Below are 15,821 nucleotides of genomic sequence, written 5' to 3'. Positions count from 1 at the left end.
CTGGCTCAGACTAAGATGCACCAGATGGACACCCTCCTCCGTACGGAACTAAAGGCAGCGCTGGGACTACCCCAACATGCGCCTACACAGCTCCTACTACGACTGGGTGTGCGCAGAGCTATCCGCTAAATAGTAGAAGGTCATCTTAAAAGCCAATTGGAACGTCTGCAACGAAAAATGCAAGGGTGCCACATTCTATTCCGGCTAGGAAACCAAACACCAAGATAACCACAACAGGAAAACCGCACACTTCTTGCGCTTAGCATTAGCAACAAAATTCACGTGGCCCCAAATCCCCAGAATATGGCCGTCATAAAGGCCGAAGAAAGGCAAGAGCACAAGCCCTGGCTTCACTCTGGCGATAATACATCGAATACACCGGTCCTATACACTGACGTGGCCCGCTACCCACAGAAACGTGCCCTATGTTTAGTCGTACTAGATAGTACAGACAGTCTGAGGGCTTCGGCCACGTTCAACACAGTGGACAGTGGCACGGCGGAAGAGGCTACTATCGCCCTAGCCATCGCACACGCTTCAACCATGCCGGCACCGGATGGACCCATCATAGTCGTCAATGATTCACAGAGCGCCTGCAGGACATTGGCACAAGGGCGGTTGACACCCTAAACACGCCGCATCCTAACATTACACCCCAATGCGTTACACAGGGTGCCTGTCGTCTGGACACCTGGACACGCCTCTCTCCATGGTAATGAACGGGCTAATGCGGTAGCCCGAGAGCTCGCTAACCGGGCGCCATTGGAAGACCTGTCAAACCCAGACGACGCAGCGACAGAACCACTGAACTACACTGAAACTCTACAATATCACAGAGATACCAGGAGACAATTCCCTCCACCACATGATTCCCTTAACTGAGAAGGTACCGTCGCGTGGCGGCAGCTTCAAACCAAATTCATTTCCCTGCCTCTTTTATCTTCCCCTGTTCCAGACCACACAATATCCATCATACTGTCCCTATTGTGGAGCAAAGCCCACCTGGGAGTGCCCACACCCTCCGGGTTACTCCTCTATTCCTTCACCTTCTCCTGGGAGATTGCGTTGACCAGCTCAGACGCGCAAGAGCAGCGACGGCTGATCCGGCGGGCACGCGGAGTGGCGCGAGCCAATGGGGCCCTGAGATAAGGGCTCCACCCTACGAGGAAGTCACCCAATCTCATTACAAATAAATGTTTCCCCTCTCTCTCTCTCCACGTAGACATTAAGATTACATATGCTGCAGTTACCGGGAAGCGTGAGGAGAGGTCAGGGAGCTTTGAATGCTATCGCATTGCACTCTTAAAGGCGAAGCTTAAGCATCCTTCGAATTTTATGTGTACTCACGGGTGCGGACGCAAAGCGCACGGTCGCGAACGCAACGAGTTATCTATTTCAACGCGACAGCGTTAAGGAGCTCGTGTCGCACAAAAGCCGGTGTCGTCGGCGTTGGCAGTGAGCGAAAAATCCCGGAAGGCAATTTATAAATAAAACAACTTGCAAGATTGGGTTGGGTGGGAATCTAACCAGGGTCTCCGGAGTGTGAGACGGAGACTCTACCACTCAGCCATGAGTTCGATCGTTCAAAGCGGGACAAAAACGCCTCTAGTGAATGCGGTATTGCCTTACAAACGGGCCGTAGAAAGCTATACTGCTGTGTATATCGGTAATTATGAGCATGTAAATTACAGAAGTCGCAGTTAAACGCGTAGCGAAGTACGTTTATGCGACATTTCTTCTGCGCTTTCCGCACACGCAGAGCCATCTTGCGGCAAACACAGAAGATACCCTCCTCGCAATGTACGGCGCTGCCCCGACAGCTAGCGCACCACGCGCGCATTGGGGCTATGCGGGGACCGCTGCGCAGGCGCGTCGCGGCCCGGCTGTCATGTTTGGCTCGCGTAGATGGTTTCCCCTCCGACACATCGTGTTCTTCGGTTCGTTCCGCTTGCTCAGGCGCACGTTTCGTTGCCGCGCCGAACGCTGCGTTGCTCCACGCTCACCGCGTGGTTGGTGGGTGCAAAGTTCGATGCGGGGCGCCTCGTAAGTGATCGCTGCGCCGTAGCGCAATGTCTTACACCCCTTGGCGGGTCGACGGGAACGCTGTCGCGTTACACTCTTGAAGGCGAAGCTTAAGCGTCCTCCAATTTTTTTCTTTCTTTTTCTGCGCTGCGCCTTCTCGTAGTCAATCTTCGTTTATTCTTTCTCTCTTTGACGAAAGCTACGGGCCGATCTCTATAGCAAAAAAGAGCGGCAGAAAAGGCGCTGTACAGAATGAGACAGCCAAGACGAAAATGGAACCGTTGATTTCCGTTACGTCAACTGTTAGGAATGGCCTGACGAGGTGGCAACGTGCCAGCTATTTCAGCCCGCTGCACGTCTTCGACCGACCCGCGGTGGCGGCGCCCCTCAGAGAACGCGCGAGGACGACAACGCTAACCGACCATGCGGCGCGTTTGGAGGATCGGTGACGATAGCAGGGGTGGCCACGTTTGGCGCCCCATGTATTGTTGGTTAATTTGCCGGGTCGTCATGGTCTGTCTGCGGCAGGGGGAGCCCCCCTGGCAAAAGGTTGCTTTGCGCTACGGGGGCCCCAGGATTCGTCAGTCTGCTGACACACGTGGCGACTACAGGAAAAAGTCAGCTCAGGCGAGTTTTTGAGGGGAAGTAATTGGCGCAACCTCCCCATGCGCTTTTTGAGACACCAGACAATGGACCGCGGCGGAGGCCCCTGTGCGAGGTCCGCTCTGGAATATAGCGGCGCCGGCTGAGAACGGGCGTGAACACCTGACTACGGGGACGCCAGACAATGGATACAACGACGACTGCGCTGCAAAGGTCGTCTGCCCCGGAGAGAGCATTGAAACCTGTGCAGCACGTGTGTGAGAGCCCGCTTCCTCCAAAACGGCGCGTCATCTACAGTGCCGTCGAGCGCAGTGCTTATAAGCAGCGATTGTCGGCTGCTAGTATGTGCTCGTCGTCGTGCTCTGTGCTCGTAAATGTACTCGTGAGCTGTGTGCTCGTAAGCTATGTGCTGTACGCTCGTCTTGCGTGCTCCAATTGGGAGCCACGCATAGACTGTCGAATGTATCTCTTGTTTAAAATGTTAATATGTAGATAAACCCTGTTCACCAAGTTCCTCCGAAGTTCCTCTCTACGACCTTCAACGCTTACACATCGTGGCAGCGGCGAGATTGTCCGACAACTCTAATACAACGAAGTCGTGCCGTTCCAAGCCGCCAAAGCGCCAATCCTAGGAGGGGCAGCTCGCGGATGTACCCCGTTATCGCCCGCGCGCAAGGAGAAAGCGCGGAAATCTGCACGCTTGCCGTCACGGAGGGACGCGCATGCGCGCAGACGTCGGTCTCGACGACACGGTTGCGACGCCAGAAGGCGCGCAGGGCCGTTTCTCCACGCGTTCGCGCGCCCTGCAATATGTGTTGCGGCCGAGGGCACGTGACCACAGAACAAGCCCAATGCATATGCACCAGCGGATGCGGAGCCGGCGGTATATGTATGGAACGGCAGTCGCCGACGATAACGAAGCAAGTGTTCCTCGCCGCGTTGCGGAGGCCAAGGTGCGATAAGAGTTCGTCATTGAACGCGACAGTGCGTGCAGAGCTGATTCTCTCTCTCTCGTTGACGCTACTCTAGCCAAAGTGTACGAGACCCGTCAGTAGCGATAAGCTCGGTAGAAAAAGCCAACGCGCTCATGTGCGAGCGTAGGATTCGTGCCTGAAGACGACGCCATGCCGCATCCTCGACAGGGACGGGTGCACCGTTTTCGCGACCACGTCGTCGCCGACGTCAACTGGCGTCCGACGCGGTTCCTCGACGAGGTTCCCAGTTCACGTGTGTCATGCGGCCTGTGCCGCATGATACCAAAACGGACGGTGCTGTTGCCATGTGGTCACGCTCTGTGCCAATCTTGCCACACAGCCAGCCTCGAAGGGGGCTTTGAGCAGTGTCCATTGGATCAAGTGCAATTCGAGAAAGCGGAATGCGCGGGTTGTGAATTCCCTAGCAGAACAGCGAACACCATGAAGGTCAGGAGCAAAGAAACAATTTCTATCGCTTTAATTTCTGTTTTGTTTAGGGGGGCGGGGAGTAGGCAATTAAGCATTAGTATTCGCATAATTCCGCTGCGGCATATCTGCACGCCTAACAATTAGAGTGCCCCTTTTACTATCGCTACACAGGAGTACACAAATTTGCCCTGACTAAATGTTACTTTTTAGCGTCTATCCCAACTAACACAATAGAACAACACAAGTTAACTGTAGGCTCATGTGAAATATTCTGTTGGAACTCAGTATTTACTTATTTCTTAGTGTCACACATAAGAAAAAATACAAAAAGGCAATATCAGGGTGTCTACCAAGCTTACGTTTCCAAATTCCCTGAGTTTTCCAGGTTTTCCCTAAGTCACCTTGCAAAATTCCCTGAGTGACAGAGAACTTCGTTTTATGTCAAGATTGCCTGGCACCACGTCACCCAATGCTGTCACTTTCTAGTAAGCAGGTGAAAAAGAAATGACTTAATGCAGTTTGAATAGTAACGAGCACCGCTCATTTTATGCAAAAAGGGACCAGAAGGGAGGAGTTAGTAAAATGCACTGTGAATAAAACGTCTTCGAAAAAAAATATGGTAAGACCAATCGCAGATCCAGTCGAACATTCTCAAATACGAATACAAAGGACGCATACAGAACGAAATATTTTCGAACATGAGCTATTTTTATCAACTGATAGCAAGCTCATTGGTACGAGGCCCAAACTTTGTCACAAGTGAGATTGTCTCTCAACACCTGGTAAGGCAACCTCAACTGTCCCGATACTTTTGACATACTCTCGGCCTGGGCACAACGCCTGAGTGTTGTATTTCACAGCTTCAAAGAGTTTATTTTGGTTCGGATGAGGGACACCTGCATTTCGGCGTCAGCCGAAACTTTGTTATTTAAACATAAGCTCCTTCAAAGCAGCAGCGGCGCGCTTGCTTTCCCGTTCATTCCTCAGTGCCTAGGTCCTTTATTTCCTAGTGTTCCTTACGCCGCGCGTTCGCCCCACGAACCCTTTGAAGCATCTTCTTGGTCAGTTGTACAGTCAACATCCGATTTTTCGCCCTCTGTATGGGCCTTGAAAACGTCCGAAAAATCGGCCAGTTGGAAAAAAAAAAAATGAATGCCATGTCTCTTACTGCCCTTAAGGTCTGAAATCGCCGCAGGCACGTCCGAAAAAGCTCTGAAGGCTTTTCAGTACAGTTGTTAGGCATATGTACTGTGGCAGGCGACGGCGGATGCACGCGTGTATATTTAAGGAATGCATACTGTGCCCCGTGGCAACTGCCCCTTCCTACGCTAGTTATGCTTCACCGCTGAACAGTTCTATATTGAGGCGAAGCTGACTTTCGAAAGCCGGCATGATGCAACGCGCCGTGCTTTATGAGCTGAGACGCCAATCGCGAGGATCACAACAGCGGAGTCGGTGTCATCGCTGACAGCGGCGTACTCGTTCAATGAAAAACACGGCGCAGAACGGCGACAAGCGCAATAGCGAAGATCGAAGTAGCTAGGCCTACGGCTGCCAACGGTTCTGCGTGCGAGCGCCGGTTCGAGGCGGCGATATAGTCAAACTGGCGGTGGTAGTGCCTTTGATTAATGCCGTTATGGATCTGCGGTAACGGCAAAAAGTCCAGAAAATCAAACGACAAAGGGCTTTTCCGTCCGAAATTCCAGACGCTCTTATACACTGACTTATCTAAGGGGTACGTGGCGGTGCCGCGAAGACGTCCGAATTATCGGGCGTCGGGAAAGTCGGCCGATGACTGTACGCCGCAACTCCCTTCAGTAGACACGGCGTCAAAGACGATTCGTTGTTATTCCTCTCCGTTACTCGAGCCAGCATTATCGCGACTTTCGTTTCCTTTCAATAAAGTTACAGCTCATTTTCTCTGATAGAAGCACAAATTCCCTGAGTTTTACCAGAGTATTTCCAATCAATTCAAAATCCCTGAGCATTCACGGTTTTCACGCTTGGCAGACACCCTGCGATACTTCGAAATGTGCTACCTCACACTGGCGTTTCGGGTTGCCGTTTCTGCGCTAAACTCGTAGGGAAACTAGCGATAATTAATCACTTCAATGACAATTCAGTGATAATTCAGTGATACCCGCCGTGGTTGCTCAGTGGCTATGGTGTTGGGCTGCTGAGCACGAGATCGCGGGATCGAATCCCGATCACGGCGGCCGCATTTCGATGGGGGCGAAATGCGAAAACACCCGTGTGCTTAGATTTAGGTGCACGTTAAAGAACCCCAGGTGGTCGAAATTTCCGGAGTCCTCCACTACGGCGTGCCTCATAATCAGAAAGTGGTTTTGGCACGTAAAACCCCAAATATTATATTATTATTAAGATAATTCAGTGATAGTTAATCACTTTCTACTCAAACATTATTCTTGTTTGCTTTGAAATTTCCACTGAGACATGATAAAACGAAGTTGGGTACACTACAAAATAAGTACACTAGTTATTCTTATTTTAGTTATTCTTATTTTAGTTTAGTTAGTTCACTAGTTATTCACTATTTATTTTATTTCCTCTTAAGGTGTACTGCTGGAACGAAGGTCACGGCTGCGAGTATACACGGGCACCATGGAGCGCATGCTGGAGCACTACGAGAACGAATGCACATATTTCACTCAACGGAATGTTGGCGATGCGGCGAGGGAGTTCAGCACAGAGAACTGCCAAGGCACTACGTGAACGGATGCAGGGCCGGTGTTTCTTCAGCGATGACAGAGTCCTCGGATCATACAGCACTGACCGTTGCAGACATGAAGGCGATGCTGGGATGTCTCAACCACGACCAGCTGCTGCCAGTGATTCAGAGTCAGTTGAATGAGCTTACGCACCAAGCCAGAAACCAGGAAGCCAGGTTTGCCGAGATTTCTCGCGAGCTCGGAGCATGCGAGCAGAACTTAAAGGCCGAGATGGAACAAATTGCCGCCAGGATTTACTCCACCGTGTCCCACCAGCGGACGTCTCAGCAAAATCCATTGGAAGAAGCCAGCACGTCGAGGTCGCTGTCGTTGCGCTCGGGACAGGATCTGATACTTCGAAAGTTGGAACACTTAGTCAACCTGCAACACTCGCGGCAAACTTCCCCGAAGCCTGATTTCGGCCTTGTCATTGCCCGTTGGGAGACTGTGTACAGTGATGTTCGGCATTTGACCAGTGCGCTGTCCACAACGGCGCGGATTGAAGAAATTTCGTGGGCGACTTATCTGCTGGCCCTAGAAAACTGCGAGGAAATCCTTCAGTCGCAGCGAGGGAACAAAAAGGTTGCCGAGGTTACGGTGTGGCACATGAGGGACACGTACTTTACGATTGCGGTCTGGTTTTACAATGGTTCTCCATCTGAATTGGCTGTGGAGATCGAGTTTAACGGGATGCTGGTGGACTCTATGTGTTGGCCGCCCTTCTGGCATGTGCAAGCGGTGGATAAAGTAACATTGAACGAACGCTCGTTGGCTTCCTGTGTGAGACGTTGTTACTGCAAGCGCGATGATCCCTTATTGGAACACTTCCACCTCCAATTCCGTATCGACACTGCCACGCTCAAAAATGACGGCTACCTCCGAGACGGAAAGACGGAGTTCGAAATCTTCCTGAACAATACCGAAGAGGACAATGGTGTCAAAGGAGCACCCTAACGTTCGTTATCACAGAATGTGTACTGCACCGGAGAATCCTCCTTGCCACTTCCCGAATTGTGTCACATTACCTTAACGAATTTTTTATCTCCTTTCTGCTAAATAAAGTCAGCTCTGCGAAATCGCATTTCTTTAATTTGCTATCCTTTGTAACTGTCAACCAATTGTTTTCTGATTGTACTGGCTGTTCATTTTCTTTATTTCTTGTGCTAACACAGTTTTTATTCCTAATTATTGTGCTCCTCATGTGCTCCTCGATTGGTTTCTGAACTTACGGCGGCCACCTCGATACTTTTCTCTCGACTATTGTCGCGCGGCTGTTAAAGCGATTGATTTCAAGGCGACGCTCGTATTTGATTTTACGCTTTAGTACCAAGCTTTGTCCTTTGTCTGAAATACACGGCCAATGTTAATGCATCGCAAAGAACAGTTTTACAGGAGGTTCCCGAGCCGATCGTATGAAGTAGAACGGCGTCAACGCTGGATCGCGCTTGTCCGACGGCAGACTGTTTTATGTTCCGGCGTTAGGCCAAATGCGTTAACGCTGAATTCCTTGCTGTTACAGCAACGATGGCAGCAACAAGACACCTACAGTGCGTACCAGAGTATGCAGCAAACAAAGTAGTCTATTTCCACACTGTACCGAAGTAAAGCTGTGGAACTCTTTTCCAATCCTCTCCCATTCAAACAGCGCCAGGGCTTGCTGAGAGCTCCGAGGAGGGGTTGCACCTGGCCACGGAGTAAGCACCTGCCTCAGCTGGCGCACACCCTCCTGCGCCCAGCTTATCGACTCAGGGGCTGTTGAGATCAGCAAAATATTTGACGACGTGGTTTATTGGAACCTCCTTTAAGCACCGAAAAATTGCAACAACATAACAAGTCTCGAATTCCCAGTAATTTGGGCGAAAATATTTTCTCAGCGTAGTCTCACAAAACTGGCAAGTTCCTCACTTTTTTGTGTGTGTTTGGGGAGAGCAACATCAGGGTACCTCAGGTAGGTCTTACGAGCCGTTGGTACTCCCCACGTCCTTAGATAAGATGCTTTGGAGTCGCATTTGCCGTCCTGTATGTACAGGGCAACTACCGCGGCGCGCTTGCACTTCCCTGCGATGCCAGCACGTGAATCGCAGCTCGCCGCTAAGATTTGTCTGCAGTCGCCGATCTGCAAGAATAAATGTCGCCTATAATTTCATGCGTCCACATCGTATGTAACGAAGTAACTTACGCCGACCTTCACGCATCTCGCTTGTGCGGTGCTTTTCGTTTCCGGAATGCACCTAGCAGTCACTTCCGATTCATGCGAGTTCAGCAGTTCCCTCACGTGCTCCGCTTCAAATAGACGACATCCTTTCTCCAAACTCTTTCCACGGAAAAAGCTGTCCAGATCTTGTGATTCCCGAAACCCGGCTAAAATTAATATCAGCACGCTGTTTCGCGCCATCACTACCGTTTGGCAGAGTGACAAACACACAGCGCAGGCTGGTGACGCCTTCAGTAATCCTACCGCATTTGAGCAGTTATTCGTCAGATGGCGCTAGGGGTCCGGTATACAGGGCGCCGCCTACCACTTGCAACGTACCGCTGATGCGGAATTGGCGGGAGATGTAACTGCTGTTCCCGACGGTAACGACGCTATTGTTCCTCGCCGCGTTGCGGAGGCCAAAAGTGCAATAAGAGTTCGCCATTCTACGCGATAGCGCGTGCAGGGCTCATTCTATCTCTCGTTGATGCTGATCTAGGCAAAGTGTCTGACACCACTGAGTAGCGATAAGCTCGGTAAAAGAAGCCACCACGCTCTTGCGCGAGCGTACGATTCGTGCCCGAAGACACGCCATGCCGCATCCTCGACAGGGACGAGTGTACCGTTTTCGCCACCACGTCGCCGCCGGCGTCAACTGGCGACCGACGCGGTTCGTCGACGAGGTTCCCAGTTCACGTGTATGCGGCCTCTGCCGCATGATACCAAAGCGGACGGTGCTGTTGCCGTGCTGGCACGCTCTGTGCCAATCTTGCCATGCAGCCAGTCTCGAAGGGGACGTTGGCCAGTGTCCGTTGGATCAAGTGCAATTCGAATTCCCTACCAGAACAGCGAACACCGTGAAGGTGAGGAGGAAAGAAACAATTTCTGTCAGTTCTTTCTTTTGTTTGGTGGGGGTGGGGGGCGAAAGGCAATTATGCATTAGTATTCCCATTATTCCTTTGCGGCATATGTGCACGCCTAACGATAAGAGTGCCCCTTTTACCATTGCCGAACAGTAATACGCAAATCCACCCTAACCAAATGTTACTCTTTAGCGTCTATCAAAACTAACACAATAGAGCAACACAAGTTGACTGCAGGGAAAAGAGGGGGAAGGCGAGAGATGGAAATTCAAGACGATGATCAAAAGGAGAACAAGGTGAAAGCAGGAGCCAGCGTTTCGATAAGTGGACTCGTCTTCTTCAAGGCCACCTATGCTTTTCCCCGCCACCGTATATGCAGATGGGGTTCAAATAAGGGGGAGAGGGCGTAAGGCGGGCGGGTGCGGCAACGAGCGAAGCTGTGTTAGCGTGTGGAATTGAGAATCAAGGAGTGCTGTGCACAAGGCCAGGCGCCCCGTCGTCTGCCAATCACGTGTCAACGCCCGCGTGTTAGCCGGCGTGTCAACGGCGTCTGACACGCCGGCTAAAAAAGAAAAAAAAAGAACAGCAGGGAAGGAAGGAAAGGGAGAAAAAGCGCTAGGAAACCAAACTAAATGTTGTTGCCTATAGCTTCAAATTTAGCATCCCGGATGTATTCTAAAGCTCCCTTTGAAACGTTTATGCCTGTTGGTTGCAATGTCTCTAACTTATGGATACGGTATCATCCTCTGTATTTTCTTTCTCGTTCTAAACTATAACGTTGGCTTCTGCTTTCACCTAGTTTTCGTTTTGCTCGTCGTCACAAACTGACTGTAGCCTCATGTGAAATATTCTGTTGGAACTCCGTATTTACTTATTTCTTGTACAGATAAGAGAGAAATAACAAGAAGGGAATACATTGAAATGTGCGACGTCACAATGGCATTTTGGGCTTGTCGTCTCTGCGTTAAATTCAAAGGGAAACTGGTAATGATTAATCACTTCAGTGACAATTCAGTGATAATTCAGTGATAGTTAATCACTTTCTATGCAAACATTATTCTTCTTCCCTTTGAAATTTGCACTGAAACTTCAAAAAACGAGCTTGGGTACACTACAAAATAAATTCACTAGTTATTCTTCTGAAAGATGGTGTTGCTTCTCAAAAACAACCATTTCAGCAAAATTTTACATTTAGACATTATTCCTCAACTACTACCCCCCCCCTCCCCACCCTCACAACCGCCCATATAACAGCTATCCTGGCCTGTAGTGGGTGACCGCATTTACTTGAGTAGCAAGCTAGCAAGCGAAGAGCACATGGCCGTCTCCACTGCACAAGAATGCTGCTGTCCTCGTAGATAAGTTTGGAGCTGGAAGAATAGTTCAACAGTGGGCGCATTTTTCCTCGATTCTCGCTTACCAAGGCTCATTCTTGTGTGGGAGTAGTTGCCTTGCTATTAAAAGCATAATTAAGTGATTCACTGTGACTCGTGTTCGATGCATCTTTAATGTTCAGACAGCGACAGATACTGCTTGTTGATTTTGAGCATATTTGCTTCCCCAAGGAATCAGGCGATAACGCCGGTTCACACCGTAATTCATGTAAAGGTATGTTCTAAAAGTGAGGGACAGGTATAGAAGTCGCCTTTAGTAAATATAGCTTGTCGGCCAAAAATTTTAATGTGGGTTATTTATATATTTTATTTTCTATTAAGGTGTACTGCTGGAACGAAGCGCGCGGCTGCGAGTACACGGGCACCATGGACCGCATGCTGGAACACTACGAGAACGAGCGCACGTTTCACACCGTGGAATGTGTGCGATGCGGCGAGGGAGTCCAGCACAAAGACCTGCTCACGCATTACGTGAATGGATGCAGTGCCGGTGGTTATGCCGCGATAACAGAGTCCTCGGAGCATACAGCACCGACCCTTGAAGACGTGAACGCTGCCCTTGATGACATGAAGGCGATGTTGGGGTGCCTCAACCACGACCAGTTGCTGCCAGTGATTCAGAGTCAGTTCAATGAGCTTACAGAACAAGTCAGAAAACAGGAAGCCAGCTTTGCTGAGATCACTCGCGAGGTCAGAGCATGCGAGAACAACTTAAAGGCCGAGATGGAACAAATCACCGCCACGATTTCATCGACAGTGTCGCACCAGCGGACGTCTCGGGAAAATCCAGTGGAGGAAGACAGCACGTCGAGGTCGCTGTCGTTGCACTCAGGGCAGGATCTGATACCCCGAAAGTTGGAAGGTTTAGCGGAGCTGGAAAACTGGCGGCAAGCTTCGCCGAAGCCTGATTACAGCTCTGTCATTATTCATTGCGAGACTTTGTACGGTGACGTTCGGCATTTGACCAGTGCGCTGTCAACGACAGCCACACGGGTTCGTGAAATCGGGAGCGTGGCTTATGTCCTAACCCTGGAAAACTGTGAGAAAATCATTCGGTCGCAGACAGACGTGGGAAAGTTTGCCGAGATTAAGGTGCCGCACATGAGGGACACGTACTTTAGGATTTCCGTTTCCAAGTATGGCGCTACTCCGCCGTCTTCCCTCATTGTGGAGGTTGAGTTTAACGGGACGTTGGTGGACTCTAGGTGTTGCCCCCCTGTCTGGAGCGTGCACGCGTTGGTGGATAAGGTAACATACGATGAGCCGCCGCTGACTTCCTTTACTTCACCTTGTTGCTGCAAGCTCGAAGATCCCTCATTGCTGCACTTCCACCTCCTATTTATTACAGACTTTGCGTCGCAGGAAAATGACGCCTGCCTCCGAAACGATAACATAGCGTTCCGTATCTCGCTAAGCGATACAGATACGAACGGTGGGATCAGAGGAGCACCCTAACCTTCGTCATCGCAGAATGTGTACTGCACAGGAGAATCCTCCTTGCCGCTTCACAAAATGTGTCACATGAGCTTAACGAATTTTCGATGCCCTTTCTACTAAATAAAGTGAGCTTTGCGACATTTCTTTTTAATTTGCTATTTTTTGTAGCTGTCAACCTATTGTTTTTTCACTTTCCTGGCTGTTTATTTTGTGTATTTCTTGTGCAAATACTGTTTTTGTTCCTAAATATTGTTCTCTTCTTGTCACCCTTTTCTCTCGATTATTGCCGTGAGGCCGTAAAGCGATCGATTTCAAGGCGACGTTCATGTTTGGTACCACGCTGTATGCGGTAACCCATGAACATGACAAGCAAGCTATTTCCTTCAGTGCGCATGCGCGCACTCTTTCTGTCACACCTTCCCTCTCCCCTTATCTTTTCTTTATATTTCCGAGCGTGAATAAACCCGGCGTTCTTCGGCTGGAGCGACTGTCTCGTTCACTACGGGAGGGGCGTTGCCTCCACCCGTCAACCATCGCAACACAGGTGAACACAGTGTTTGGGATCGGACTGCTGGTACGATCTGTTGGGAACTCGGCGCTGACGCCCGTGGTTGTACCTGGGTCGCAAGCCCCAAGGGTAGCGTTGGCCTGGCGGCCTGGGGTACAACTGGAAGCATCCGAAGGTCCCGGCAAAGCATGAGTCGACTGGTAACAACGAAACAACTTGTTTATTTTAACATCGCAAAGAGTTGGCGGTCAGGTTTGACCGAAGTAGAGAGACGGGAGAGCACTTCACTCAACAGAAGAAATCGGAGCCCTCCTTTTGGCGTCCGGGGGCAGCTGTTTTTATACTCTCGCAGTTGAGGGCAAGAAGGAACCCCTCAAAAGACGAGCACGTGAATGTACAATGGGCTAATGGTGACGCACACTGTCGTAGCGATGCCGTAGCACCATGTCGAGCACGATCTCGTAGCACCCTGTCGAGCACGATCTCGTAGCACCCAGTTGTAGCGCTGCCGGTCGGGCACAATGACTGTAATGAGAGGATGGTCCCTGCTTTGGCATCGCCTGTTTCGGGCACAATGACTGGAATGAGAGGATGGTCCCTGCTTTGGCATCGCCTGTTTCGGGCACAATGGCTGTAATGAGGGGACGATCCCTGCTTTGGCATCGCCTGTTTCGGGCACAATGACTGGAATGCGAGGGTGATCCTTTGCGGTCGCATCGCCGCAGTCGCGCCTGGAAACACCTGGCGATGAGTGTTGCGGCGACGACGATCGGGCCAAAATGTCTGCCGCCCTGCCGCAGTCGCGCCGGCAAAACCACGTGTCGCAGGCGAAACGCAACAGACCGCCCCGCCGGGGGAAGGAGATCCCGATGGACAGGGGACTGCATCCGCTGGCCGGAGGGATGTCGCTCGATGATGCTCATAACCGAAGTCGGGCGTCCCTCGACGTTTCTTGAGCGCAGCGCACAGAGAAGGCCTCGTTCTCTCGTTCAGGTTCGCACGGGACACTGCAAAGTGACTTCGGGAGAATTCACATTTTTGTTCTCGTTCCCGGCAAGCGTTAGAACTACGCTGAAACTCAACCGCTCAGTCCGCAAGCACGGCACAACCCTCACTAAGCCCTGCCAGGCTCTTTCCCCTTTTTATACCACTGCCTAGTTCCTTACAGTAGTCTAGCATCACTCAGAACGCGTCCACAAATTGAAAACTTGCACTAGAAAGCATATCATCACTTTGAAACACTAAACAAAAGCAATATGTTAAAAAAAAATCCTGCCTCAGGAAGAAAAACATCAGTAACCAACAATTTTGAGGCTGATTCCTACGTTAGGGGCTTCGACTTAAGCCATCGGCGTTACCGTTGAGACTCCCCTTTTTGTAACGCACCTCAAAGGAATATTGTTGTAAAGCGAGGCTCCAGCGCAGGAGGCGGCCATTTTTGGGAGAGATGGTCTGCAGCCATTGGAGAGGGCAGTGATCCGTCTCAATGATAAACCTCGAGCCGGCTAGATAGCATGACAATTTCTGAACGGCCCACACGAGACACGCACACTCTTTCTCGGTGGCGCTATACGCCTGCTCACGACTGGTCAGCTTACGACTAGCATACAGGACGGGGTGTTCTACTTCTCCATTTTCCCGTTGGCACAGTACAACGCCCATGCCTCGCTCACTAGCATCGCACTGAACAACGAACCCTTTTGTATAGTCTGGCGATCGTAGCACAGGCTGGCTTGTTAGGGCACTCTTTAGGGCGCTAAAAGCTCTTTCCTTTGTCTCGTCCCAGACGACTGTTTGAGGCTCTGTCTTTCTTAGAGCATCCGTCAGGGGAGCCGCGATATCAGAGTACCTAGGGATGTACCTCTGATAGTAGCCGGCGACACCCAAGAACGACCGAATATCGGTCTTTGTGCGCGGTTGCGGAAAGTCTCGCACAGCGGCCACTTTTATTTCAGAGGGGCGGCGACGACCCTGACCAATCACGTGACCGAGGTAGACAACCTCGGCCTGTGCTAACTGGCACTTAGGAGCCTTTACTGTCAAGCCTGCTTCGCGCAGGCGGGTTAGCACTGCCCGCAAGTGTGTCATATGCTCAGACCAGGATGCGGAGAATATCGCTACGTCGTCTAGATACGGTAAAGCGAATTCTTGCTGTCCCCGCAACACTTTATCCATGAGACTTGAAAAACAGTATGGCGCGTTCTTCAAACCAAAACTCAACACTTTAGGACGGAATGTTCCCATTGGTGAAATGAACGCCGCATACCTACTAGCCTCTTCTGTAAGTGGAACCTGCCAATAACCCCTGACAAGATCTAGGGTGGAAATAAACTGAGCGCTACTAACTTTCTCAAGGCGCTCCTCGATGTTAGGGATCGGATAAATTTGATCCTTAGTGATTGAATTAAGCCTGCGGTAGTCGACGCAAGGACGAGGTTCCTTGCCCGGTACCTCAACTAAAATCAAAGGGGAGGTATAATCACTCTCACCTGCCTCAATAACACCGAGCTGTAGCATTTTCTTTACCTCAGCCTCCATAATATCGCTCTGGCGGGGTGACACCCGATACGCCTTGGATCGTACTGGCTCTGGGGAGGTAAGTTCTATATCATGAGTAAGTACAGAAGTCCTACCAGGCCTCTCAGAGAACAGACCTTGAAACTCTTGT

The 15,821-nt window shown here is 50.6% G+C and overlaps 1 protein-coding gene and 1 long non-coding RNA gene across 3 annotated transcripts in view; one reads left to right on the top strand and one right to left on the bottom strand.

The window, feature by feature from the left end:
• The window catches only part of LOC142557382 (uncharacterized), a 75,257-nt gene that overhangs the window by 44,296 nt on the left and 15,140 nt on the right, over positions 1–15,821 (bottom strand). The window lies entirely within an intron of this gene.
• Positions 3,510–13,122, top strand: LOC142557381 (uncharacterized). 2 transcript variants are annotated; one of them, XM_075669179.1, is made up of 3 exons: positions 3,515–4,046; positions 6,604–9,814; positions 11,530–13,122. In XM_075669179.1, exons 2-3 carry the CDS (start codon positions 9,545–9,547, stop codon positions 12,661–12,663), a joined length of 1,404 nt encoding a protein of 467 aa, XP_075525294.1. In that variant the 5' UTR covers positions 3,515–4,046; positions 6,604–9,544; the 3' UTR covers positions 12,664–13,122. The 2 variants fall into 2 exon arrangements, with proteins under 2 accessions (XP_075525295.1, XP_075525294.1); XM_075669180.1 differs by lacking the exon at positions 11,530–13,122 and having other exon boundaries at positions 3,510–4,046; positions 6,604–7,838.

Source organism: Dermacentor variabilis, chromosome 9, assembly GCF_050947875.1.
Source record: "Dermacentor variabilis isolate Ectoservices chromosome 9, ASM5094787v1, whole genome shotgun sequence".
NCBI lineage: Eukaryota > Metazoa > Arthropoda > Arachnida > Ixodida > Ixodidae > Dermacentor > Dermacentor variabilis.
The sequence above is the reverse complement of the archived record's forward strand: the minus strand, read 5'-3'. Positions and strand labels throughout refer to the sequence as shown.

Excerpts from the sequence above, each read along its gene's own strand:
- LOC142557381 (XM_075669179.1), top strand. The coding sequence starts at position 9,545 with ATGCCGCATCCTCGACAGGGACGAGTGTACCGTTTTCGCCACCACGTC. Across the intron at positions 9,815-11,529 it reads GAACAGCGAACACCGTGAAG|GTGTACTGCTGGAACGAAGC; the intron begins GTGAGGAGGAAA and ends TTTTCTATTAAG.